This window comes from Excalfactoria chinensis, chromosome 1 (assembly GCF_039878825.1).
Source record: "Excalfactoria chinensis isolate bCotChi1 chromosome 1, bCotChi1.hap2, whole genome shotgun sequence".
In the NCBI taxonomy this organism is placed as follows: domain Eukaryota; kingdom Metazoa; phylum Chordata; class Aves; order Galliformes; family Phasianidae; genus Excalfactoria; species Excalfactoria chinensis.
Genome location: NC_092825.1, coordinates 109,377,285 through 109,404,405, shown reverse-complemented (window position 1 = coordinate 109,404,405; position 27,121 = coordinate 109,377,285). Strand labels below are relative to the sequence as shown.

At 39.2% G+C, this 27,121-nt stretch overlaps 1 protein-coding gene across 26 annotated transcripts in view; it reads right to left on the bottom strand.

The window, feature by feature from the left end:
- The window catches only part of DMD (dystrophin), a 1,110,121-nt gene that overhangs the window by 78,798 nt on the left and 1,004,202 nt on the right, over positions 1 to 27,121 (bottom strand). For 5 of the 26 annotated variants that reach the window (XM_072350069.1, XM_072350157.1, XM_072349896.1 and 2 more), the window contains exon 1: positions 3,091 to 3,220. The exons of the other annotated variants lie outside the window; for them this stretch is intronic. In XM_072350069.1, coding sequence (XP_072206170.1) covers positions 3,091 to 3,110 — 20 coding nt within the window. In that variant the 5' untranslated portion in view covers positions 3,111 to 3,220. Of the gene's footprint in view, positions 1 to 3,090; positions 3,221 to 27,121 lie in introns of those variants that run through there. 26 annotated transcript variants of the gene reach the window in all.

The window sequence follows — 27,121 nt, the reverse complement described above, 5'->3', positions numbered from 1 at the left end:
ATTTTTGTTTTTATGGTAAAGCTTAATCAGATATCAGGGAATTTAACATGCGTGGCATAAGCTTAGGTCACTTATTAACCATCCATAAAATATATAACTGATCTTCCTAAGACACTGTAAATAAAATTGCCATTGCCAAAGAAACATTGGACTGTTTTCATATATTTTTACCTCAAATGTAAAATTTGAGGTACCTCAAATGACCACACAGCATGCTCTTACATCACGACTGCCTAAAATAATTCACCCAGGGATGCCCATTTTGCAATGAGCGGTTTCACTCACTTCACCCACACGTCCCAAGGGCTGAGCTGGTGGGTGCCTTTCTCCAGTGCTCCCTCCCTTTGTCCTGGTGTCCTTTCCAGAAGAGAGCTGAGGCCTGGAGCTGGAGCAAGTGAAGAGGCAGGGCAATGCCCCAGACACATACAAGGCAGGAGGGCCGCAGCTACTTCACTCACACAAGAAGCAGGAGGAAGGTGAGACTGCAGCCGGCCTGCTCTCTATGAGCCTCTCCACTGCTTCCAAAGGCCATCTGACCATGAGCTAGGGGCCAGCCAGGGGGAGGCTCTGCCTGCCCAAAGGGAAGCACCAGCTCAGCAGTTCCTGCAGCCTCCACTGTGCCTGGGAACACTGTAGCATCCTTAATAGAGCTGCAGCACAAGGTCTGCCAGAGTTTCAAACTCTGGTGAGCAGGGCCCTTTGCAGTGTGCGAGTCAGGGGGGGGATGCAGACAGACATGGGAAGCACGAGCCCACTGACTAGCAGTAGCTGGAGCCTGGTGAGACGTGCCCAAGTAAGGGCTCATGGGGCTTGTTCTCCTCTTTTCCATCTGACTTAAGCTGCAAAGGTGAAAAGGAAATTAAAAGTGGGCCTGAAAATGAGAGGAGCAGCGCTGGATAATGGTGACACGTAGGTGCTGGTGTGACTGGCACACTAAATACACCAATAGGTCAGGGGGATGAAAACACAGTCCTCACTTAACACATCCTTTGGGAGCATCAGGACCACTTCATTAAAGGGTAATTACATCATATTAGCAAGGATAATTTTTACGTGGGCAATTCTGTCACACTGTGCCTGCATAACCCCTCTGCTCTCACAAAAAGCACAGACATTCATCTCTCGTCATTGTCAGGAGAGCTAACAGCACACAAGACTGCAAACCTGAAACTGAGAGACGATAGTCCAAACGGCACATTAACTGAATTACCGTTCTCTTGCTACAACTTGATTGGTTTAGACAAAACATAGTTATTTTCTCTTCCCACATTTTACATTACCAATGAGCAACACCAGCAGTAGGGGGGGGGGGGGGGGGGGAGTAGAGAACAATGTTGCAACAGCGCTAAAACATCCCCTCGAAGGTTGTACCCAAACACTCACAGATCCCTTTAACTCATCCTGATCACACTCCTCCTATTTTTTGCATATATGTAAGATTCAGGTACTCTTTAGTTTATTTACTGCAAAGTTCCAGAGTCTGGAACTTCAAGCTGAACTGCGCAGCCCTTTCTAAACTCCTGCTGTGCTTCTTCTGTTGCTGACGTTTTTATTTGAAAGCGGAACATAAACGAGATGCAAGTGTGCAGATGTGCACAGAATAAGAAATTTCATCAGGTGGCAATAAACAGATACTTACATACACTTAATAACAAGCTGCAATTAAAGTACTGTCTTATAAAGCAATGAATAATCCACTTTCAAACACTGCAGTCTGTAATACCTCTCACCTTTTGGCTTTAAGATGAATAAAAGGTTATTACAACCACCGTATGACTGCTGTCAAAAAGCCAAAATAAACATGATACAGTTGCTTGGCTTTCACTAACCTAACATAAATGCATTTCAAAGTGTTTGCATGCACAGACACTGCTGCTCATTGAAAATCAGAAATGTTTTCAGCAGCAGATGACAGTGATTGCCAGAAGACTTAACAGCTGTCTTTTTACAGGGTTTCATTAATTCCTTGGCTACACCACGGCACTGCAACGGAAAGTATTAGCGGTGCGAGAAGGTGGCACTCCTTTGTGCTGTACAAAGGACTACTGTTTTCATCTATAAATCTAGAGACTACTGATCTGTGCACGGAGATTATTCCCGTTTAAGCCAAGGATCAGCATCTTTCCAGCAGGAATTTGACTGCAGCATGTTTTATTGGCTTTTGCCAGATTTATCACGCTGCCGAAGGGAGGCACCAATACATATTTAAGTTTCTCGCTGATAGTGGAAACGAACAGTCAGAGAAAGGCAAATACCAACTGCCGAGAACTGAAGAGTAACTCTTTTTCGCCGCTCGCTATGTTAAACATTTATTTTACACGCTCTATCTCGGGCAAAGATGACCGCTCGGTGGCGGGGCTCTGCTCTCCAGCTGCTACCTGCCCGCCCAGCTCGGGCAAAGCCCAGCCGCTCCGCTCCCACCAAAGCCATCTCACTGCGGGGCATCGGACCCCACAGCCACGCACCCGCAGAGCGGGCTCTGAGCAAGAACACGGTGAGGTAAGGGTCAAACAATCCAAGGATAGAATCGTTAAGGTCGGAAAAGACCGCTAAAAGATCACTTAGTGCGCAGCTCCAGGGAACCCCTCCCGGCCCCGCCGTCATGGGAAAGGTGACTGCTAGCATGAAAGGACTCCATAAAAGTAATACCCATTGAAGTGTTTTAGGGAAGTTCGCTTCCGCACCAACTTAGGCGCTGCACAGGTAACGCTCCACACTCCTCCGGCTGCCCTTTGCGACCCAGCGCGCACTCCCAGCCCGGCGCACACACCACACACCGCCCGGCTCCAGCTCCGGGTTCCCGGCGGACCCCGCACCCTGCACGTCCCAACCGGATACACAGCGCGGCTCTACGGCCTCCATTCCTAACTGCCCTGCAGGGATCGCGCGGAAAGTTGACCTTTTTGGAGAAACAAATCGCTTCCCCTACGGTCTTCCGAGGAGACGGACGCGCTACCTCCACGCTGCTGCCGTGAGCTGGGATGGCCGCGACCGCCGTGCTGCCCCCGGCTCCATCATCCCACCCGCAGCCCCGCCACGATCCGAGCCCAGCCCGGCACCTGCCGCCGCTCCCCTCCCTATGCTCCTCACCCTCTGCGTTGCTCCCTCATGGCGGCAGCTGCTCGGTGGCGCCTCGGAGCCAGACACAGCGCTACCGCCCGGCCCCGCCGCCCAGCACCACTGCGGCCGCCCCGCCGGCGGGCGGGCGGGAGGCAGAGAGGGAGAGGGCGGTGCTCCCCGCGCCGAGCCGCGCTGCACCGCCCCGGCCCGCCCCCGCGGCGGAGGGGTCCCGCGGGGCTGAGGCGGACGTGGGCATGGCGATGGTTTCGTGCCCGCTTGCACCGGGGGCTGCTGCGGAGTTCGGGTCGCTGCTTCCCACCGAGAAGAGGGCCGGCGGGGCTGGTTCTAAGCTCCTACAATTCCTGAGCGCGAGGACGGGTGCCACGTTTCTCAGTATGAATTGTGCTTCACGCTGGGTGCGCAAATAAAAGCCAAAGACCTTCTCTTGGCATCACAAGCGTCTCCTATCCGTGTGGCCCGCCAACTCACATCTTCACGTCCTTCACTCATGGCAGCAGTGCTGGGTGAGGAGCAGGCCCTACCCACTGCTGGGCAGTTTTTCAGGTTTATGTTTGCTTCTCTCATGGTACAGCCACCCAAAAGGGTGCCTTTAAAACCTACAGGAACCCACAACATGGGGAAGATGAAAGCCTAGGCACATGGAAAATTCACCTCACTCATGTTCAAGGTGTTCAAGGCCAGGTTGGATGGGGCACTGGGCAACCTGATCTAGTAAAGGTGTATGTTTGGTGGCCCTGCTAGGCAGGGGGGTTGGAACTACATGATCCTTGAGGTCCCTTCCAACCAGGGTCATTATATGATTCTATGATTCTATGTTCACTGCCTTACCACAGCACTGCCCACAGGCTGCTCAATAAGCACGTACCCGGCTGGTTTCCACCAAGTATTCCAAGTATTAGGATATTTAGGGCTGTTCTTAAGGATTCAGGTACCTGAATTATCTGGCTTTAACAAAAGCCCAGCAGGGTTCAGGGGAGGCCCTCATGTTTTTCTGTTGATACAAGTGCAGGATGCTCAGGGATCAGCCCCAGCAATTGCGAAAGGCAAGAATGAAACCCAACAGAGCGAAATGTTAACTACTCATAGTTTCTTAACAACCTAATTTGCTTCAAAAGGTCAATGTCACAGCTTTTATTTATCTTGCATCTCCAACACTGCCCAAACAAAGCAAGAGAAACAGGATTCATCTTAGTGTGGGCAGACAGGGCACAACATCGGGCCTCTCTGTGTTACTATGTATGTCAGCTTTGAGGCAACTGAACCGGCTGACGGCTGTCAGTTGTTTTGATCAACAAACATTTCTTCTCCCATCTCCCGCTAAGTTTTAAGAAACAAGAGATCACTCTCTTCGCTTTAAAGTGTAATCTTTAGCGCATTAATTGGGAGGGACTTCACGATCCATTACGATAACGGCAGAGCAGCCTGCTTAATGTAGCAGGACCGGCTGTGGCTGGAAGCCTGAAGCTTCATAGAAAAAGCATTTTGCTTTCTTTCAAGAAATCTCTGGTCCTGATCCTCATAATACACATTCCTTCAATTTCTTACTGTTTCTAGAGCCGCCTGGTCAAGCTCTATGCTGCTATTACCGTGTTTGTCTTCTTTCCCACACAATAGTGCCAAGTAATAAGAATTTAAAAAACAGTCTGAAATTCTCATACTTTGCATAATCTTCTTTCTCCTTGAGTTACAAATAAGGTATTGTATTCAATTAGACTCACAGCAGGTGAAAACCCCAATTAGTGAATCCATTTTCTTGCCTTTTTTTTTCCCCTACCTTACACCCACGCACCACTTTTTTTTTTTTCCCTTGAACAATAAGGGGGAACTCTGAGTCATTCCTCAATTGAAAAGCAAATTAACCCTTTGATCTCCCAAATCAAACTATTACCCACTCAAGAACATCCAGAGGAAAACATGAGTGCTGAAAGATTAAAGGATTAAGGCCCATTGACTTTATAATTTGATTTTATATATATATATATATATAAAACCTATTTAATTCTGCTCGCTGTCTCGAAATTCACAAGAGATTTTAGCAACTTTTGACCTCGAGATTATACTTCTGCTGTACAACGCAAGCAATACCACTCTTATTCCAAATTACTTTTAAACGATTAATAATTTATTATGAAATGTAATTTGTTTGCAATGTAAACAGATACTGTCTTCAGGATTTTTAACTGAAGAAAGTCTATATGCCATACTTAATTTTAAGCCACTTAGCTGATAAAAAAAACAACAGTCATCTTCTGTAGAAAATAAAACAAGATTTCAGAACAAGCAGAATTTGAATTCCCCGTGGTGCTTTTCTTATCCGAGGACCATTTAGTCAATTTGGGCACCTACACAGAGAACTTAATCAGAACGGTGTTTATTTCTTATACTTTGTGCAGGGCTGTATCTGATCAAGGTGTCTGTCTCTTTAATATTTATCAGTTCCAGGTGCCTCAGGGGAAATCACAGCCCCCTGATAAAGGAGGGGTGATCTGCTTTCACTAATAGGATCTTATTCATAATTAAATACTAGCTGAGTGCATCTAAACTCGGGATTTTCAGGTAGTATGACTGCACTGCTTGCTGTCCAAATGCTGATGGCGTCTGTGCATCTGAAAATTCTCGTTTTCCAATCCTAATGCATTATTCTCAGAATTTTGTCACTTTTGTATGAGCAACGGACACAGAAACTTTAAAAATAGTAATACAAGCATAAAATAATCAATTCTCAAACACTATTGTTTGCATGGAAATCTTCTCAGGTTTTATGAAGGAGATAGCCATTAGCACCCCATCTCACAGACAGATAAGGAAGCAAAGGCAGAAATGAGTATGAGCTTGCCTAGAACTGCTGAGGGGGGCAGACCTAAGTTTGCTCATAAGGTTGGCACCTAATGAGTCAGAAAACTAAAGATATTTCTTTAGTTTTACTGTCCCTGAAAGTAAAGATACAACATTTTCCTATTAGCTAAGTTTTGTTCCTGCCATTCGGTGAAGCATGCAGTGTTCCTTGTATGCCTGGCTCTACTATTTCTCGGTTATCTGTGCAGTGGATTAGCGCGCACTAGCCTTGCGTATAAAAAGACATTGTGGTGCCCTGTGTTGGGCTGGCTAATCCGCTATGCTCTTTGAGCCTATTTTCTTTTTCTTGGTATAAATAAATACTAAGAATCACTTGGGATGGCACGATGACACTTTCCTGGATCATCTGTTTTAAATATGCTCCAAGGGCTGAAACCTCCAGGATTTCTTCTTTGTTCACTGATAGCCCTCTCAGACAAGCCAAGAAGAGAATACTGTTTTGGATAATGCTTTTTTGTTTTGTTTTGTTTTTGTCTGTTTGAACATTACTTCTGAAAGCAAATTAAAATACTGCAAATGCAATGCAGAAAATAGTTTTGAAAGTCTGCATTCATTTTCCCCCAAACTACCCTGTGAATTAAACACTTATTAGAACATTCACTGCTATGTATAATCAGTTATTTGCACCATGTGAGAGCTGAGGAGGGAGCATGCCATTTCCCATTCAGAGGGAAGCCCAGTTTGTGCCCTACATGAATGGAAATGAGGCAGGTGCTTCTTCTTCAACAGGGATTCTCCATCACACCATAAGACAGCTGTGTAATCACAGAATTCCTGAACCGTAGGGGTTGGAAGTGACCTCTGGAGATCATCTGATCCAACTCCCCTGCAAGTTCCCTAGATTAGGTTGCAAGGCCTGTGATTTATATTATAGAAATTAATCAAATTTATGTCACTCCAAATGTACCATGTACAAGTCATCCGTTTATATTTCTACCCAAGGAGTGATTGGATTTCAAAGCTTGATGGCTGGGATGTTCTTGCATCAGACAGAGTAGGAAAAATGTTCATAAATAAATAAATAAATAAATAAATAAATACACACACATACATATGTACATACATATGTAGTAACTGTTGCAGAGCTTGCAGCAATTTAATGCACAATATGGAATACTTTCCATACGCAGCGTGTGTAACAGGCTGACACGTACCTCCGCCTTCCTTCACTAATCTCCTTTGGGCTGAGCTTGCTTGTACTGTAGTAAAAACACCTGGCTAAAACAGAAGTTCTCAACACCCTGCAAGATGAGTGTCGCAGAGCCTTGGGAGCAGTCTGCATGTGGCTTATGTTACACCACACTGTTGATAGAATATGCATGATATGATGCCTATCATTTTAGGTGTACCAAATATACATATGAAATTTGTACTACTGAAATCTTGGAAAGATTAATTGGGAGAGAGTAAAACTGTTTTTTAGCTGGAAGTGGCAACATAGGCAGCTTGCAGTAGCAGAGCATTTGTTCAGTCCAGTGCCAGGTGTAGTACCCAGGTAAGGTTATATGCACTGTTGGATGTAGGTGGCAGCACATCCTGATTCCACTGGTGTTATGAGCTTCTCAGGTAAGCACCTGGACATACCAAAACCTCTTTTCTCCCCATCACAATCCAGGCTGGATGTGTCTCTGGGCAGCCTGGTCTGGTGGTTGGTGACCCTGTCTGTGGCAGGGGGACTGAAACTAGATGATCACTGTGGTCCTTTTCAACCCAGGCCATTCTATGATTCTGTGATTGTATCATGATTCCATGATTGTATCATGATTCCAAGCCACAATTAGTAAAGAAAATGAAGAAAGAAGCAGAACCCTTGCTCTTCTGAGATGGAAATGAACTGGAATGTGAAGAGTCATAAGAATGAGAAGATGAAGAAGCAAAATGCTGGCAAAATGTTAGATAAATAAAAGTATTTAAAAAACCTTCTGAAGTAAGGCTACCAAAAAGTTAACCAGAAAAAATGAAGAATGACACGCTAATCTTGACAATCTACAAGTAAGACTTTAGAAATAATAATTATACCTTTTCAAGTTACTGGTTTGAGGAACCTGAATTGACAAAATGGATGGCTGTTGTTTCAGTTCAGTTGTGAACAAATGAAAGCTAGCAAGGGTAAATTAAACAAAATGATGAAGGCAAACTCTATTTCATACTATCCTTTGCGTCCTCAGGTAGAAATAAATGACTGTCTTGCCTCCTGGGGGATTAACAAAGGATTCCATAAACTCTCTTTCTCACTAAGTCTCTTCTCTCCTCCAAATCTTTCTTTCCACACATAAAATTCTGTGTTGTGAACACAGAAGCTGGTTTCCCAGATCATGAACTTTTCTGTTTCCTGTCAGTGCACAGACTTCAGTTGCATGAAGCTTTCCTTCTTGCCAGCCTTCATCACTTAGAGACCAGAAATAGGTGATGTGATACAGATCACCATGCATTCCCGGTGACAGGGCTGCTTGCTAGCAGCTCCCTCGTCCAAAGTCGCCCACAGACAGCAAAGGAAAGGCCTGCATTCCTTTTACGCTAATTTACTTTTTGTTTGCATTCCATAAAATATTTATTTTTGACATTATCATCGAGCCTGTTTTTATGATTAAAATCATACAAACAAAAAAGTTTTTACTTCATTCATGACATTTTTCCAAAAAGGCCCTATGTAAATATTATCTTGAAGAGAAAAATATTCATTTTGTGGAAGAAAAAAAAAAAAAAAAAAAAAAGCCATTTAGATTACTCTGCAAGATTACCTACTGGGATATTGCAATGGTAAAACTGTGCTTAAGTATGCAAAGAGGACAGTGAAAATCTATTGCATTTTATGACAGCTGCAAGCAAGCAAATTTCCAATCAGGAAACCAGGCAAACATTACAGCTTTGAATTACTGCATGCATTTTTCGTGTCTGTATTTCAGCTCTAGATGTCTTGCAGCATTCTCATAGATCATGTAACATCTGTTGCTTTAAAATATACTTTGAAGCTGTCATAACTACCATATCATTTACTCAATGATTATAATGTAATATACATAACATTTTAATGTATTATTCTAACAAGATGTCCTGCCTGCCTTTTACATACACACTAGACTTTTCCAACATCTTCCCAAGCATGTTGAGCTTGCTGACCTCAGCAGATATGAAAAGGTCAAGAGCTGTTCCTAACTTTTTCTTAGGGATCACACAGAGTCGTGATGAGATGAAGGGAGAATTCTCTCTCCCTGTTCATTAAACTTGGGTTGATTTTGTTTCTAGACCAGAAAGGCTTTACCTTCTGTACTACATAAGCAAAGCTCACTTTTCCTGAACGGCATGACTGCTCTGCTCTCTATTCCTAAATGTCCAACATGGGTTCAGAAATCAGGGAAAGCATAGCACTGCACTGGAGGAAAAGCCAGCCTACAGAAGCTGATGGAAGGTGAGAGCAGCTCTACCTAACCAGCCGCACCAGTAAATTCATCCAGACCTACTTCTTCATCTGATTCAGGTGATGCTTCACAGAGTTTAGCTGCATAGAAATGCAGCTTCATATTAAAGTTATGCAACTATTCCCAAACTGAGGTCAAACCTTCAAACAGCAGAAAAGTAAAAGCTTCTCGTCTGACATTTCTGTAATGAAAACTTTTAAATTTCTTCCCAAAACAATAATCTATGACAAAACGTGCTTCTCTTTAATTCAGTTTGACTGCAACATGAGGCAATTGTTCATACAGCTCTGACAGTCTATGCTCTCTCTAATGGCAGCTAGTAATACTCTCATCTTGTCCATGCCAAAGAGTGAAAATTAATGTTTATATATATGCTCATTTGAAACAAGCATGGACATACAGACCTATGTCAGCAAGTACTTCAGAGACAGATGACTGAGCACCAGCCACCGTGGAGCCATGTCCTAGGTCACAGATATTAGCTTATCCTAATTGAATCTAAATGTATGTTAGCACTTAAATACTACAGTAAAGACAGATACAGAGAAATTTTAAAGTAAGATAGAAATTATTTCATGGAATCCTAGAATGGTTTGGACTGGGAGAGGCCTTACAGGTCATCTAGTTCTAACTGCCCTGACACTGGGGGTTAGATATTCCATAGCTAAGAGCAAGAAAAGCATTTTAGTCCTCTCAGCTTTTGTATGCAGGTATCTTTGTGTAGCTCCTTACAACATGTGAGTTGGCAGTTAATGCAGGACACAATCCTGTGGCTGCTATCTGATGATAAGTTAAGACTCTTGCTAGACTATTTCACAGTTTGAACTAGATGTTTAATGATGAGAATGTATTTAATAGAACTCAATGACTTGGTTTACTTTCAGTATTTCATGAGTTTGAATTCAGCAAAACTTCTCAAAAGGCTTCCAATAAACTGTGATTTCATCACAGAATTTCACAGAATTTTTCAGGTTGGAAAAGACCTAGAAGATCATCTAGTCCAACCATTACCAATACTTCCCAGCTAAACCATATTCCTCAACGCAACATACAAACTATGACTAAAGGAACACAGATGACCTTTAGGATCTACAGTAATCCACTATCAGGTCAAGGAGAACAGTGACTCTGTGGAGCTCAAAATCAGCCAGAATACATTAACGCTCTCTATACTGAACATTATCCTCATTGAGCAAATTAAACAAATCAGTAATTTGGATTTGGAATTATTTTCTTTATCTTTAAGAAACAAAAGTACCATCTACATCCTGATTATTTTGTACAGTTCTAAAATACAAAGAGGAAGAACCTTGTTTATGATCTGTATTAACATGCTTGGACCCCTGTAGCTACAAACCCAAAGGAACTATCCTTTGAATAAGTCAAACTACAATTCTACTATATCATGTTCAGTTTTTTCTAAAATAGTCCAGACTGAAACAAAAAACTCTCTTGTTAGGCCTAAGTGCAGTAATCTGTCTTCATCATCTTCTTTTTCACTTGCTACACTATGCCAGATTATTTTAAAAGTTCAGTTTACCTAACTTCATACCTGTCAGAAACTTACAACAGTTTTCATTACCTCCATCCATTACTCTTAACCAAAATGTTTCCATATGTGTATATGCAGAGTATTCACAGGATATAAGCCATCGGTGTATTTCATACTGTCCATTCGGACTACTGCTATCCTTTATGCTAGCATTAATTCAACAGGCATAGATAACATAACCCACTGTGTGGAAGACAATCTTCTGAATGTCTTCAGGTCAGATCACCTGAATTCACACTTCCTGTTATAGAAAACGTTACAAGTGTTTGAACATTCATTCTTAATTCATTCAAGACCACAGAATCACAGAATGACTTGGGTTGAAAAGGACCACAATGATCATCTAGTTTCAACCACCCTGCTATGTGCAGGGCTGCCAACCATCAGACCAGGCTGCCCAGAGCCACATCCAGCCTGGCCTTGAATGCCTCCAGGGGTGGAGCATCCACAACTTCCTTGGGCAACCTGTACCAGTGCATCACCACCCTCTGAGTGAAAAACCTCCTCCTAATATCTAACCTAAACCTCCCCTGCCTAATTTTAAAACTATTCCCCCTTGTCCTACCACCATCCACTCTTGTAAACAGCCATTCCCCCTCCTGTTTATACACTCTCTTCAACTATTGGAAAGCCACAGTGAGGTCTCCATGGAGTCTTCTCCAAGCTAAACAAGCCCGGTTCCCCCAACCTTCCCTCACAGGAGAGGTGCTCCAGCCCTCTGATCATCTTAGTGGCCCTCCTCTGGATAACAAATCAATCTGTCACATTAAGGAAGTATTATGTCTTTTGTGTTTTTGTTTTTTTAATTATCATTGTTCTCTTGACACAAATCATTTTCCTTTAGTTACTATCAGCAGCTCTGACTCACGGTTGCCAGCTTTAGAAAGAAATGTGATTCTGCTAGCAATTATCGCCACTTAGTTAAATGACTTTACACTAATATGCATGAGACCAGGGAAAGTAAAGCAAAGATGTTCACTTGATCTTCTACATAAACACTGGGTTAAGATATGATGTCTAGATACTTTTTTACTGTAGAAATAAAAGCCATTTTTTCTTATGAACATTGCACTTTTTAATCAGTAATCAAAAATGAACATTTTGTTACTTTTCCATAGATTTGTTGCTGCAGTTGGTCTTATTTCTCATTCTTAAAATTCTGTGTTCATTGTTTCTCAAATTATTATCCTTCCACCCAGTTCCTTCAATTTGTTCTGTTTTTAGGGTAACTAACAGAGCAAATAATTTATTAAGGATAAAAATAATTTTGCAAAGATTTACTGATGCTGACAGCCTATGAACTTTGCCAAATGGAGCCCAAGCAGGGAGTAAAGGATTAGAGCCTATCTAATCCACTGGTTTATCAAATCATTGCATTTAATACAGAACTAAAACCTTTGGAGACTTTTATTTTTAGCAGCTTGCCATACTGCTTATTTATTTGGCTTTATTCTAAGAATTACAATTTGGAAGTCAAAGAGAAGACAGATTTCTTGTTTGAAAGATATCATCATTAAAAGGCTTCTATCCCTTACACAACTGAATATCATTTTTTTTTTTTGACTCTGTGTGATATCATTATTTTTTTTCCTGATAATTTCTCTCATAAACATTACATTTTACTGAAGCATTTAATTTAAAATTTTAACAGGGATTAAATGCAATGAAATCAATCATTTAGTGATGATAGTGCACTCTGTTGGGTAAGAGATGAAGAAAGTGATTTGTTTTGATAGCTGTTTCCACGTTAACTTTGTTCATGATGCTTATAGTAATCTGGAGAAAAATAAAGCCAGTGGCACTATATTTACACTGTCATTTAATCGAATGATTAAGTCTATGAAACAGGCGAGAGTGATCAGCTCTCTAAATCTGACAGTAATTTGGTTATGTTGACTTTCTAGTGGCACATTCTTTTACATCTACACTGCTATGTATGTCTGCCATGAGAGTAACAGCCACCTCCATGTCTGAATTTCACACAGTGGCCCTTTTTTTGTATTGCTGAAAGCTGGACCGTTCTCAAATAGAGCAACCATGGTACTGCTCTGATTCCTGGTTAGTACTGCTGTGGACCTAAGGCATGACATATTCTTCTCAAATGGTTTGACCCACTGTAATAGTAGTTGTGGCCTGGAAGAGGAGTAACTTTATGAAACTCATCTGACTTGTTCCTGCAGAATAAATTCATCACGTTCAGTGGCCAATAAAATCTCCTTCTGCTGGGGGAACTAGGAGAGTTCTAGAAAAAAACCCTGTGATTTTAATGCCATGCAGAAGAATATAGGCATGAAAACTTTGCTGGTCCAGATTCCCTAGTTTTCTTGATGACCCCACCATAGCAATCAGGTGGTAAGCAAATTGATTATCTTTAGGTATTCATCTCTACCCAGAAATGACTTGACAAAACAACTGACTCCTGGGCAATGAGGTCACTTACTATTATGAAATCACATTCCCTAGTAAAGAGTGCTGCATGCTCTATGTGCACTTTCCAAAGTTTGAAGCAGTCAAACTGTCTAGGGAAAAACAACTGTTGTGTCCATCACAAAACTTCGTAAGCTGGCGCATTTGTTATCAGAGTTTACTGAATTCAAGAAGCAGTGCCAGAGCATACCAGAAGAGAATCTGGACTCTGATAGCTTTTCTATCTAAAGCTTTCATTATATACAAATGAATGCTCTTGGTAGAACTTTTATAAAAGAAACTGGAAAAAGGTAGGACACAATGAATACTTGTTTGTTCTTTTGGGCTAATGTGTATTTGTGTAGACTACAGCATTTCACCAAGTATGTGAACTGCAAAAAATAATAGCATTCATTAACAATCCCATAAAGCCTTTTAGTGTATCTCTTAGTGTACTGAGCTGAATTTTAACTCTACACAAAATTTGGCTCAGTTCCTTAGTAGGTAAAGGTTGTTCTGATATTGCTAGGTGATACCATTCTCTGACTTCTCCTCCGACAGTTGGGTGCATTTTTAATTTCTTGGGGTTTTTTTGTTCCCAAATGGGCACAGTTTATATTAATTCCTGTCAACAATCTCAACATTTAAAGAAGACAGTTTTTGTTTACTTAATTTTGGTCATAATGCTGAAATTATGTCTCTCAACCTTACTTTCTTGTGTAATTTGCAGTTAAGAGGGTAATTTAAAACTATATACAGAATACTTCACTCTAACTGCATTTTCCATCAATCAGTGTCATAACCCAAGGATCACCTGGTCAGTCTCTTACGCTCTGTGAGGTAGAAAAAGTAAATAAATGAAGAACTGATACAACTTTTGCTGGCCAGTGAATAAGATAAAGGTGGATACAGAGGCAGTGGGTACAGAGTATAATAGCTTCCACCTGGTGTATCATCTGTCTACTGCTAGATATGTTGAAATAAATAAATGATCAAAAAATAATCTTATTAAAAGAAAGATCAACAAAGTCAGGATGATTTTGGAAATTGAATCAGAGTTTGCAACACAAGTGATATGAAAGGTGAAATATGATTAAAATGCAGAATCTTATTTATTATACATTAGGTAGATCAAAGCTTTGCAGTGATAACAAGGCAGTGACTAGGTGTTGCCACCTGTTTGGTCTCACTTGCAATGGAAGTCTGTTAGGTGCAGCTGCATTAAAGAATGGCACTGTGGGTGACACTTATGAACAGCTTGCATTAAAACACCAAGATAATTCTTATTTTGCTGGGCAGATTTACTCATCTATTCACCAACAGAAATGTTACTTTTTTAATAAACAGAAAAAATGGAAATTCTTTTTATTTCAGGAAAGTTTCTGAACCAGCTGTCAGAAACTAAAGGTAAATTCTCTTACCGAGACACATCACATACTTCTTTGACACAGTGGCTAAAAGACCTGAAGATTGTAAAATTAGAATACATTTCCACTGTGGTTTTGGAGAGAATGCTGAGCCTTGCAGCAGGCTGAGCTCAGAGAGGAGAGACTGTGGCAAGCAAATTATCTAGGGAAATAAAATTTGGAAAGCGGGGCAGGAAGCAGCTTTCTGAAATATTTTAGATTTATATATATATATATATTGGTCTCTTTTGTTTAACTTCTCTAAAAAAGGAAAGCTGTGATTTAAGGAAAGCATGTCAGTGGGAGAATCTAGCAGAGAGAACTCAGGAAAGCTGAAAAGATGTGAGATGCAACAAGACCAGTCAGGGCAAGGCAGCGATGAGCTGTGTGTGTCCTTGCAACTTGCTGCAGAACTGGCAAGACAGATGCGCAGAATTTGCAGTCTGCAGGGGCCAGAGCACCATTAGGATCTCAGGACTTTAAGTGAATATTGGGAGGAGATAAACTTACATACAACTGAAAGAAAAAGGAGGAGTGAGCAAAGATTCAGAAATACCCATTTAAAACATCAGCAGAAAATTAATTTGGGTTTATAATACCTGGAAAAAAATGTTGGTAAGTACTTTAAAACCACATATACCAAAGGAGAATAGTTTGGAAGGTCTCTGGATGTTATTAAATATATGCACCAAATACACTGACCTAAGCCAATGTTAGGGACCAGTATAGGAGAAAGGAAATGCACTGCCTGAATCCATCCAAACATGATGACTACTGAGGGGACTGCACAGTGTGTGCCTACCATAGGCAAGCTTAATAAAGGATTCACACCGACAGGCTCTTTTCCGCTCCTTATTTCTAGAACAGTGGACAAATGCCCCAGAGCAAAGTACTGATCAGAGTATTGCACTTGATTTAGTCAAGAGAAAACTGTACAGATACAGATTCACGTTTTGCCAGCAGCGAATGTTTATTCTACAGTACTTTGGGCAGTGATGTGAGAAACTATGATACACAAGAGGAAATGCTGAGAGCCAGATTCTGATTTCTTTTATGCTTCTAAAAGTAAGAGGCAACTTTGCTGAAATCAATGAGCATATCTTTCAATTCAAGCAAGCTGCTTTTGGCAATGGAACTAAAACTTGATTTCCAAACTTCTGACGCTTAAGTCTGAAAGGAGCCTAATAAGACCCCATCATAACTCAGCAGGCTCTTCTGCTCATCTCAGGTTGCTAGAGTGCAAATAAATGTTTGTTTCCTCCTCCAATTGCAATTGAGTGAAGAAATCATAGCATCTGCAAGCAAACACTAATATGCAGTGACCCTAACGGCATGGCTTTCATTACTTTTGTGTCATAGCAGAGTTAAAATGGAGCAAAAGCAGATGAACCATTAACGTGAAGGTCAAATGGTCAAACATGAAGAAATAGAAATAAAAAGAAATAGAACTGTCTCCAATTAATATCTGCTAAGCATTTTACATTGCTTGGTAATATTACAGCAGTATTAAAAGAATAAACACTTCCACTAACAGGCAGCAATTAAAAGAAAAAATGAAGCTGAGTGCACCTATGTCCAAAAAGACAATCTCTTGGTGTTTTTCATTTGTGCCTATAGTGATGGTTTATGTCAAAATAGCTCAGCTCAAAAGGCAGAAGTTCGAACCAGTATTTAAAATTGTGGTGAAATCATGCATAAAAGACTTTTGGGAGTCAGGTTTTTAACCTCTCAATTTCAGGTGCCGCTTCACTAAGCTGAAGTATAGGGATGAAATATGCTCTTTGACAACTGGGTTCAATTGACTAAAATACTTTCAATAGCAGAATGAAATTTCCTTCTAAAAACTGAAGTAGAATTTCAAGATACCTTTATTCCAGAACTTGTTTCTGTTTGGTTGGTTTTTATTCCTGTAGTCACTGATATTTCCAGTCTCCACTACAAATTCGTATTACACTCAGGAAAACAGCCACAGACTACTTACTTCTATTCTCCAGTGTTTCCAGAAGCTGAAGCTGAGTACAATTTGAAGATTAATGTGTGAAACAGAAAATTGAGAATATCTGCTTATTTATTCTTCCAGAGTTCAGTATTTAGAAGGGGAATCTGCAGACAGTATGGCATATCTGAAATCCATACTCATGGAACAGCATGATTCTGTGATCTCCTTATGTAGAGCAAACTTAGAAACATCTTTAATGAAGAACAGCTTCAGTAGCTTTTTCAAGGATGCACTTAGGTAAATAGAGGATGTAAGCTTATATTTTTGGAAATGCAGTTTACTCATTTTTATAAGCAAGAAACTGGCAATTTCCTCTCATTTGCCACAACACCATGCAAGCGTCTGACTTTGAATGAAAGAAGTCTGGAATGGAAAATAGTAATCTGTCACTGATCATTCCCAGACACGGTCTCTCTCTGCCTGTAATTATTACAGTAAACAAGGCTGTAAAACCCTTGCACTTTCGGTAAATCTTTCTAATGACATTATAGTTCAGTGTTTGCAAAGAAGTAATAATTTTAAAAGACCTCCAAAGATGATTTTTTTTTAAACGTACGGTGCTTGTATGATGGTTAAAAGATTCAGCACTGCAAGAAACTATGATTGGACTTATCCAACGTAGCCAGATTTATACAGAAGCTCGCTTAGAGAGAATGCTGAGATCTAAATGAAGACTGAATCATAGGTTCAGTGAAAATTATTCAGTTTTTACAATGCTCCACTTCACCACTGAATGTAGCTAAGATTAAATGGCAAAATTCTGCAAAATATTACAGTTCACTAAGTATGTATCTTCAATGCAATAAGGCATGGAAATTTAAGAGAGGAAACGAACTTTCTGATCTCCAGAAAGCATCTGACAGGCAGCAAAGAAGGAAAAAAGTAGAGAGAATCAGCAAAGGTGAAAAGTTGACTTGACCTAGCAAAAAGGTGCTTGTGTAAAAGAAAGACAATGAGTAATGGAGCAAATTAAGCTGTATGGATGTATTTCAGAATGTCTGAGTATGGCAACCCCCTTCTATGTTAAACCTCTCCAAATGGCAAGCACTGAACATCCTTGGTTAACCCACCATGGGCAACTGCCCATGTTAGTATCCTGTGAGCAGTTTTCCTCAAGTATTTTCACCACTTTTAAAGGTGTTCCATTTCTGCAGGTTCCACAAGCTGAAAGATTAACCAGTGCTACAAGGGCAGATACTAGCAAATCATTGTATAAAAATGTGTCCCATTTTACTACAATGAAGGAATATCTTTAATGGAATGGATTATACCCCCTAGCTTTTGCAATACAACGAAGTATGTTTACTCGTTAAAGACTGTTCTGTGCAAAAATCTGCAAGAGGAAGTATTTTAGAAAGAAGAAAGAAAAAACCATCCAGTGCCAAATTAAAACCCAGAGACATAATGCTAGAGAACATTTAGTTACTTCTAATCTGTGCTTGTTACTGATGAGCCAGGGTGCAGCAAATTAAAACAGCAGTCCTCCTACTGACCTCACCCTGCTCATCGTCTACTTTCTTTAATGTCTTTCCCTTGCTTCTCTTTTCTGACTCCTTCCTCTCTCTTTATCCACAAAATATTTGTTTCCATAGCCCAATTGTTGTTTCTCCTTCAGGGATTGCAGTGCTCTTCCTTGAACAAGACGTATGACAACAGAATGCCTCAGGGAGCATTGAGGAGACATGGCACTAACCAGTTTCTCAAAGTGCAAAATACGGCCGCAGCAGGCTAACAGACATGGCCTCAGACCACAAAGGACATCAGAGTATGCTCATGACCTATCTTGGTCTCCCTTAAGGGGAGAATTCTTCTCTCCCCTTCTAAACTGTGTGAGACATGTTCATACTGGAATGCTGTTTCACTAGAGGTGATGTATGTACTTACATTTCAGTTCCTGAAAGAAAAAAGACAGAGATGGCACAATTTAAACACCAGTACAGCACAGAGCAGATGCACGCTCCACTGAATGGGGCACTGCCCATGTTTCACCGTGCACGCATCTTTGACAGATTCTCAGCAGAATCTGTTACTTAGTACAGATTCTTGAGTAGAAGTGACAGACTTCATATAAAACTGCACTGTTCAGCAGCAGGCTGGCAATGAATAAATGTTGCTCAAGAGGCAATACATACACAGCTGTAGAGATCATGAAATTCATTCTCTGTCTTGCAATATAAATACCTCAAAAAAGTGGGAAATTCTAGACAAGGGACATTCAAATGAATATAAAAATTTTACCTGAAATATATGAGTTTGAGCACCTTTGCTATTTATGAATGACAAGTAAAGAAAAATCTTTTTATGGAAACAAAAGCACAACAAAACATTTGCTGTTGCCCTGAATACTAATGATGGAAGACTGTTGCTATGGTGATGCTAATTTTAACGCTCTTGCCTGTGGACTTCATATGAACTGCCCGTTTTAACTTTTGCAAATGTCATTTACAAAATGAAAACCCATTAATGACTGGCGAGGGCACAATGTTCCACTTTAATTAGAATAATAAGGAATGCTGATGCACAAAGTACAGGTTTGTGAATTGCTACAAAGCCCACACTGTCAAAATTAATTACCACTGATGAGGATTTTATTCTTTTTTTTTCTTTTTCTTTTTTTCTGAAGGAGGCTTTAGAATAAGACAACCATAGCTTGACTTGGAAATGAAAGCAGGCTTTCCTTTTAACATCAAGGTGGAATAAAGAAGTTTGCAAGACCAACAGTACATAAAGGGGTGCAGCACAGCTTAGAATTGTGACTGAGCCAAACAAGTAAGCAAGTACTCTTTTCAGTAATGGGAAAGTACAAGTGCCAATGTTCCTGGGAAAAAATAGTTTTCAGAGAAGTACCTGTTCTCAAACCGGTCAGGATTTGGAAAATGGAGTTTGTGTTTTTAGAGGGTTTAAAAGCACAAGTTGAGGACCAGTAAATGAGTGTGTGCTACAATATGACTCTGATTTGTGTTGGTAACTTGCTCTTTACCAAGTGCTGGGTCAAACAGATGATGTTTAAGGAAAAAAAAAAAAAAAAAAAAGAAAGAAAGAAACATACACAGCAGCAGTAAATCCCTTTTGTCAAGCTCAAATCATGAGTGTACACTACTCATGAGAGGGGAAAAAAACTGCAACTACCATTTCTGTTTCTGAGGAAATGTCTGAGATTATAAAGTAGTTACTGTGCTGATAAGGCCATTTCAGTAGGACTGACTGCAATGAGGAAAGCATACTGCAATGAAAAACATCACAGGCAGCTGCTAAGAGTACGTTATTCAAACTAATTGTTATTATTAAATATCTCCATTGTACATAGTACCGCCTAGAGAACTGAATTTAGAGTTGAGATCCATTGTATTGCATGCTGTACGAACATAAAGAAAACTTTCTTTTGTGAAGAACAGAGCTGTGAAGAACTTGATTCACCTTTAGGCTAAGGCCCAGTTTCAGTGCTAGGTCACTGGAAATGGGGCTTGTGTGATGAAGAATAGCTGCTAAAACAGTTATCATCTAAATTCCCATTTCTGACAGCTTCTATCAGTGAATAGTCAAAACCTTTCTTCTGGCAGCACTGGTATGGAATTCACTCTCAGTTTACCACCGCTCTTTTGCTCTGGTTTAAAATAAGTTGGTTAGTTCTGCCACTGATTTTTTGGCTACCATAAAAGCTACTGATCCTGCATACAGCTAAGTACTCAGATATGCTCAAATTTGTTTGCATTACACAGAAGTACAGGAAAAAATTACAGAGATTGCTGAGAATAGATATGTCTAATGACTTTGATCTCAAGTGTAAGCTTTCTTGCTAGGAGTGTATTTAGTCAGGACTTGTTTTCCTCTTGCTGCTCAGAGGAATAACTGGACAAGTACTGAAGACCATTCTCATCAAAGACCTGCAAATATCCAGCACTTGTTTCAATGGGGCACTATGTTGGAAATGTGAATGTCCACAACTGATTATAATTTTTTGCCTATGTTCATCAATATGCTTGGTGTACAGCCATACATACTGTGCTGGACAGCCATAATGCCTCCCACTACTCTTGAGTTAAAGGCTCAAGCCTAATTTCTGCAATACCTTGTCCAATGGTGTGTTATTTCAGAACAAGAAGGGACAGAAAGACCATATTCTGCTCAGGAAAAGCTGTAGCACGAGCTGGAATTTGGAGTGAGCCAGAAGCAAACAGCATTTAACAAACAGGGAACCAGTGTGTGTTAACAAACCGACACTGTAAACTAAGTTGGGCAGCTTCCCAGTACTGTGAGACTACAAAGCTTTAGCTTAATGGAATTTATCTGAAACAGAGAAAAGCATCTGAGACAAATGTCTTCCATAAAATGGCTACTAACCATTCTTAGGAAGACAAGAGAGGTGTTTCTGGCAATGTCATTCCCTCCAGCACTGACGTGCAAAGAATTGAAAGGACTTTAAGATAATTGAGCTTGACAGTGTTGAGGATCCAGACTACATCAGTTTCCATCAAGACAGGACAGACATCTGGGAAAGAAAGAAAGTATTTCTGCTGTTGTTTAAATTTCTCTGTTAATCCAAGTGAACAGACAGAATGTAGAAAGTGTCTGACTTTTGTGCAGAGGTACAGCAAGATGGATACTCCAAGGCATACTCTGAGGTTAGGTGATGGAGAGGGAAACAGTGCCACAAAAATGTCTCAGTTTGTATTCCATATTTTGTCATATATGCAGCAAAATACTCTGGGCTATTTTAATTCATCTTATGAGTATTGTTAATCCAGTGAACACGGTGCTTTTTAATTAGTAAGTAATGGCTGAGTCTGAGTAGATTACTGCTCATCTGAGTGACTGAGTACCAGCTAAAAATCTTTGTGAGGAATATGCCAGTTTTAAATAGAAATCAGAAAAATACACTTATTTGGTGCCAGAAAAGGAAATAAAATATTTAAAGGATAAGCAACACTAAATGTCTAAGTAGGCATAAAATGCATGTAGGGGGCCAAAAGGATAGCTGACAGAGGCAGTAAAACATTGTGTAAAATAACTAAAATAAACTTCAACAAAGAAGCCTAGATATTTAAGAAAAATTATCTAGTTTGGTCTTTTTGAGCTTAGGACTTAGTAATTCAATGGGGCATGCCATAAAGAAAATGAAAAAAACAAACAACAGTACAACAGTAATTAATGATTTGCACGTAGAAGTTAACAGCACAACTAAATGAAATGGACATGAAATGAAATGACATGAAATGAATGGGGTTGCTATTAAGATACGCACAAGGAATGAAGACTGAAAACAGCGCTAAGAGAAAGTAAGATAAAGAGGGTGATGGGCTGGAGGCAGATGACCAGTAGGAGGACAGACTGCAAAGAGTTCATTAGAAGGCACGAGAAAGATGCAGAAAAAGTGAAGGGTAAATTATTACAAGGGAAATTCTGAAAACAAGCCAAGAGAAAACAAAAAGGACAGCGGGAAGATGGTTTGCTTAAAGTGGTGGAATGACCTAGAAGAATACAAACACTGAAAAGATTCTTGGATCTAGGCAACAGGAAACTGTTAGTGACCTCGTAAAGAACGGTTATAGTGGGAAAAAAAAAGGCTACAGAAGCTAGAAGAGACTGGGCAGGAAGAAAAATGTGGACTAGCAATAGACACAAATTCCAGGAAAGAAGAGGGCAATGTTCTGGATGTTGAACAGTGTCAGAAAAGACATCTGTTTTATCAAGGACAGTGCTACAGATTTTCATTCAAATAAAGAAGCAGCAGATAAACTTCAAAGAAAATACTAAAAAAAAATAAAAATAATAAGTCTTAAAGAAGATGTTTTTACATTCTCTGGCATCTAAAGGGCTGAAAACATTAAGCAAATAGACTTGTTCTCCAACATTCAGTTTTTGATGTCTTAACTGTCATTTTTTTTTTTTTTTTTTAATATATTGTCTATAAGTGATCAAGAAACATGCTATGAACTCAAGGGAAATTTGTTTCACATAAGAATCTTCTCTTTCAAACAAGCAATGATTTTATACCTTATTTCCACCATTGGTACAAGTCCTTATTCCTGAGCTTTTACTACTGTACATTAGTACATTTGACACACGTTTTCCTTTGTCATGGACAGGTCATATGCCAACCTTCATTGGTTGGACATGCTTTTCCATCAGCTCTGAAGGTACTGAATATGACTGTCACTTAGAGCCTGCTTTTTTTTTTTTTTTTTTTTTTTTTGCGTGTGTGCGCTTCACATCAAAGAAAATTATTAAAATCACAAAATTTTTATTTACAAAATACAAAATAAAAATACAAGCTCTCTGTACTGATTGAGAGCATTATTGTGGGCTTCAGGTTTTTCTTTTTTACTGTGTTTAATTTCAGAATGAATTTTTAATGAATTTGAGTTCTTACAACTGAATATCAGTCCTGCCTTGTGAAAGCAAACTTTTAACGTGACAACTTTTTCATAGTCAAGATTCTGCAAAACACGACAATAAAAATAATTGAACATGGTTGCTATAGCTAAAAGCTGATAAATACACGGAAAAGTGTTTCATATTAGGACTTAAGTTTCTCATTTTCTAATGAAATTTCTTTCCAGTGATAATGGAAACTGCAACATGACTGCAGCTGGTGATAAAATGGTAACAAAACAAAATGAAATACAAATTAATGAGCCCAGGCATTCCTAGCAAACATGATTAAAAAACCCTTAATTGATACAAATCTTACTTTCAACACTTTTCAGATTGTTCCTTAAATTCTTGGGCAGAGGTAGTCTAAGGATGCATATATGTGCATTTAACATGCTATTTTAATCTTAAGATTCCTAAAAAATTTGCATTTTTAAACCTCTTAGTGAAGTTTCAGTTGATGGGAAGATCTGCCTATGAGTTTGCTCCACACTGTTATTATTTATACTGTTATAGCTGAAAATGAACTATACAGAAAGTTCCTGAGGGGCATTTATAGTCCTCTCTCTGGCTGATGTTGCTGTTGTTAGTACCTAGCAATATCTGCACTTGCTTTAACTTTTTGTGCATTTTATAGAAGATGGGTAGGTAAGGCCAGCCAACAAAGTTTCCATCGATTAAGTCCTTATTAACAATAAATGCAATTAAGCAGACTTAAATTGAAGATGAAATCTTAGAATCATAGAATTACTCAGGTTGGAAAGGACCTCAAAGATCATCAAGTCCTACTGCAGTCTAACCACAGTACCCTAACTCTAACAACCCTCTGCTAAATCATATCTCTGAACACCACATACAATAGCAGATAAAAGTCACTGATCTGTGAGGACATATAAAGCTTCTGATTTTCTAATGAAGGTGCAGCTATCCTGTGTTTCAACATGAAGGAAAATCTCTTAGTTTTTTTGTCACATTCTTTATAATGTTACAATATCCATTAGATTATATATATCACCTTATAGCACACCACCAAGATGGCAGATATCAGATTGGAAAATACTGACTGGAATGAAAGCTTATTTTAGTGTTTCATTATTTTCTTACAATTTTAAACCTTGCTTTTTATTTGCCTTCCTCATATCTGTTTATTACATATTTTCAGCTCACAGCAGCAGAAATAGCGAGAACAATAACACGTTTGCATTACTATGTACTCTTTCACTCCTGTATTCTAGAAATGTTTATGGGATATTTTCTGATGGAAAGGAATAATGAACATTTTTTAATGATGAATGAAGTATTACACCCATGGCCCAAACACACATTCTCTGGTGCATGATTAAAATTTTAAATACAACAATGGTGTTTCATATTTGTCCTATAGCCATGCTATATGCTATTATGAAATCATCTGTTCCCAAGCCAAACACAGCAGATTTCCAAACATTAATGCTTTATCTTCATTTCCCTAGCATTTTTTTTTCCATGCTTCTCACAGGATGTTGTGATCCTCATAACATTTTCCTTAGCAGTACAGCTTTTAAACAAAAATGCAGTCAAATGTATTTAAAGCAAAGCAAGGTAAGAAACATCTTTGCTCTGCCGTAGTGGGCTAGTTATTTAAAGCCACTTTTTCAACTTGTGCATTCAATTAATATAAAGTTATCTAGCAAACATCTAAATTCACAACACCCTAATGTGACCAAATTACTGTGGTTCTAGATACTTGCATATTTTTTCTTCACAAAAGTTCTAGTGTGAATGTTAATCCCCCCGCATCCACTTCATTAACATCATAATTTATCTGTTCACATTATAAAATATGAAACATGCAAGTGAAGAATAAAACATAAACAAAAGACTTCTGCAAAGGTTTTCAGCAACCCTCATTCATAGTAATTTAGTGCTGTGCTAAATGAGCTTGCACCTCCTCAAAGTCCCCAACCTGACTTTTACAAACAACATTTATGCAAATTTAGGCCCTTTTGGAAAAGAAGAATGAAGACTGAGATACACAAACTGCTGCTAGGCAGCAAAGTTTGTCCTTTCCTCCACACACTACTCAGTAGGCTGTTGACACCATTTGGTGATTGTGCTAGGTACACAGAGTGCTGCTTGATAATGGTTTTCTGTTGTGTTGTACTTATAAATGAGATTATGGTGCAGTTTCCATGGAAAGAGAATGAATGTTTGTCTCATCAAAAGTGCTTCTAAGAAAAACAATTTTTTCAGAGATGTTGTGATACATTTTTTTTTTTATGGTTAGTTTTCCTTAAATTATGTAGGCACAGATTTCCTAATATAAAAATGTATCTGATGAATAATTGAAATTCAAAGCAAATACGTAGCGTGCAAAAGGCTGCCAAGCCTATAGATCATATTTGAAAGTGTAATTTATCTCAGAAGGTTCAAATTTTTTTAATCAGAAAATCAGAAGCAAGAAAATGAATATAGATGATTTGATTATTCCTAACTTATTGGTTAGACTCTAAGTATTCTTTACTTAGTGAAGAATCTTTAGTTAAGATCCAATCTTGCCAATATTTATACAGTTCCCAGTTAATAAACTTATGTTTTCTCTTAGCATCCTTAATCTCTAAGCTTAATACATACACAAAGTACGTCTCAAGATTGAAGATCTAAAGACGTGGGTATTACAAAATGGATGTGTAACAGCATTTTTGCCATTATCTGACCCCCCAAAAAAAAATAAAAATTAAAAAAAAAAAAATCTTGAAAGGGGTTCTATGCAGAGAAAACTGGTTCATATAATCCGTTGTCACAGTTCAGTATGTAAGGACCACACAGGTCACCTGGGACAAGAAATATGTCAAGACAGAGGATATTCTGAAATACAGGAGTTTATCACAGTGTATAGGAGGACTGGCATCTCAGACAGCCAGAGAAGAAGCAATCACATGAGAGATTTAGCAGCTTCAATGAGTTCATTCTCAAAAAGAAAACAAACCAGGAAAAAATCTGACCTCTACCTGATACAGCCACAGGAGAAGCAGAAGCCCACCTGGTATCTCTGGATGTAGCACTTGGTCTTTGCTAGACTGTTGCTTTGCCCCGGATGCCAGTGCTACAACATCAAACAGCCTGCCAGAGCCACGAATCCACATCAGGTACAATTAAAGATGTGTGTTGCATATATATCCATTGTATTTATAATAACAATTTTTAAATTGGTATTGAAACACATGGTGTACAAATGTTGATTACAGTTCTGCCTTATATTAGAACGATGAGATCACAAAGAAAACAAAAAAGCTCTGTGGATAAAGAGGGAGCAACTTAGTGCTGGCTCTTACAGGGATGCTATTTTTTTCATGTAGAATGGGGAAATACTTAGTCTGTTCACTGTTCATCAGGAGAGACTGAACCAAGAGCAATACAGACAACAGACACAGCAAGTGCTATTTGGGAGAAACCGTCAATCTGCTGAGGAAACAAAGGACTTACAAAACTTCTCAGTATAACAAGAATATGTAAAAATTGGAGATATTGTTCCCTGTTCCCTTGAAGATTTCATTGGACAGTTGTCAGAAGCTGTCTTCTCTTTGTCTGTCATCTAAATTAAGTATGTAATTGATCTTTAAAAAAAGAAAAGTCTGACAGGCAAATCTTTCTATTTTTTCCCTTAATATGTCTAATCTTTTCAAGTTCAAAGCATTCCAGTGGAAATCAAACATAATTCCTATTTCAGAATTCTGCTCATTAAGCACACAATGTTTAAAACATGGGCTTGAAGTATATGACAATAAATTTCAGCTATCAGGAGAAGCTGTAAAATCTATTTTTTATGGAAGATGGGGCATGTACTATATAAAATAGGCCCATATTGTATATGTCATTCAACACTTTCAAAATTATATGGGCTATGTTAATTTTTTTATTCTCAATGATGGGTAACACAGTGAAACTGTATTTAATAACTGAAGTAAAATGAAGCAAAAAAACTGAAGTAAAAAGTAAAATACAAGCAAAAAATCACATTCAGCTTACAATAAATGTAACAATTTCAGCT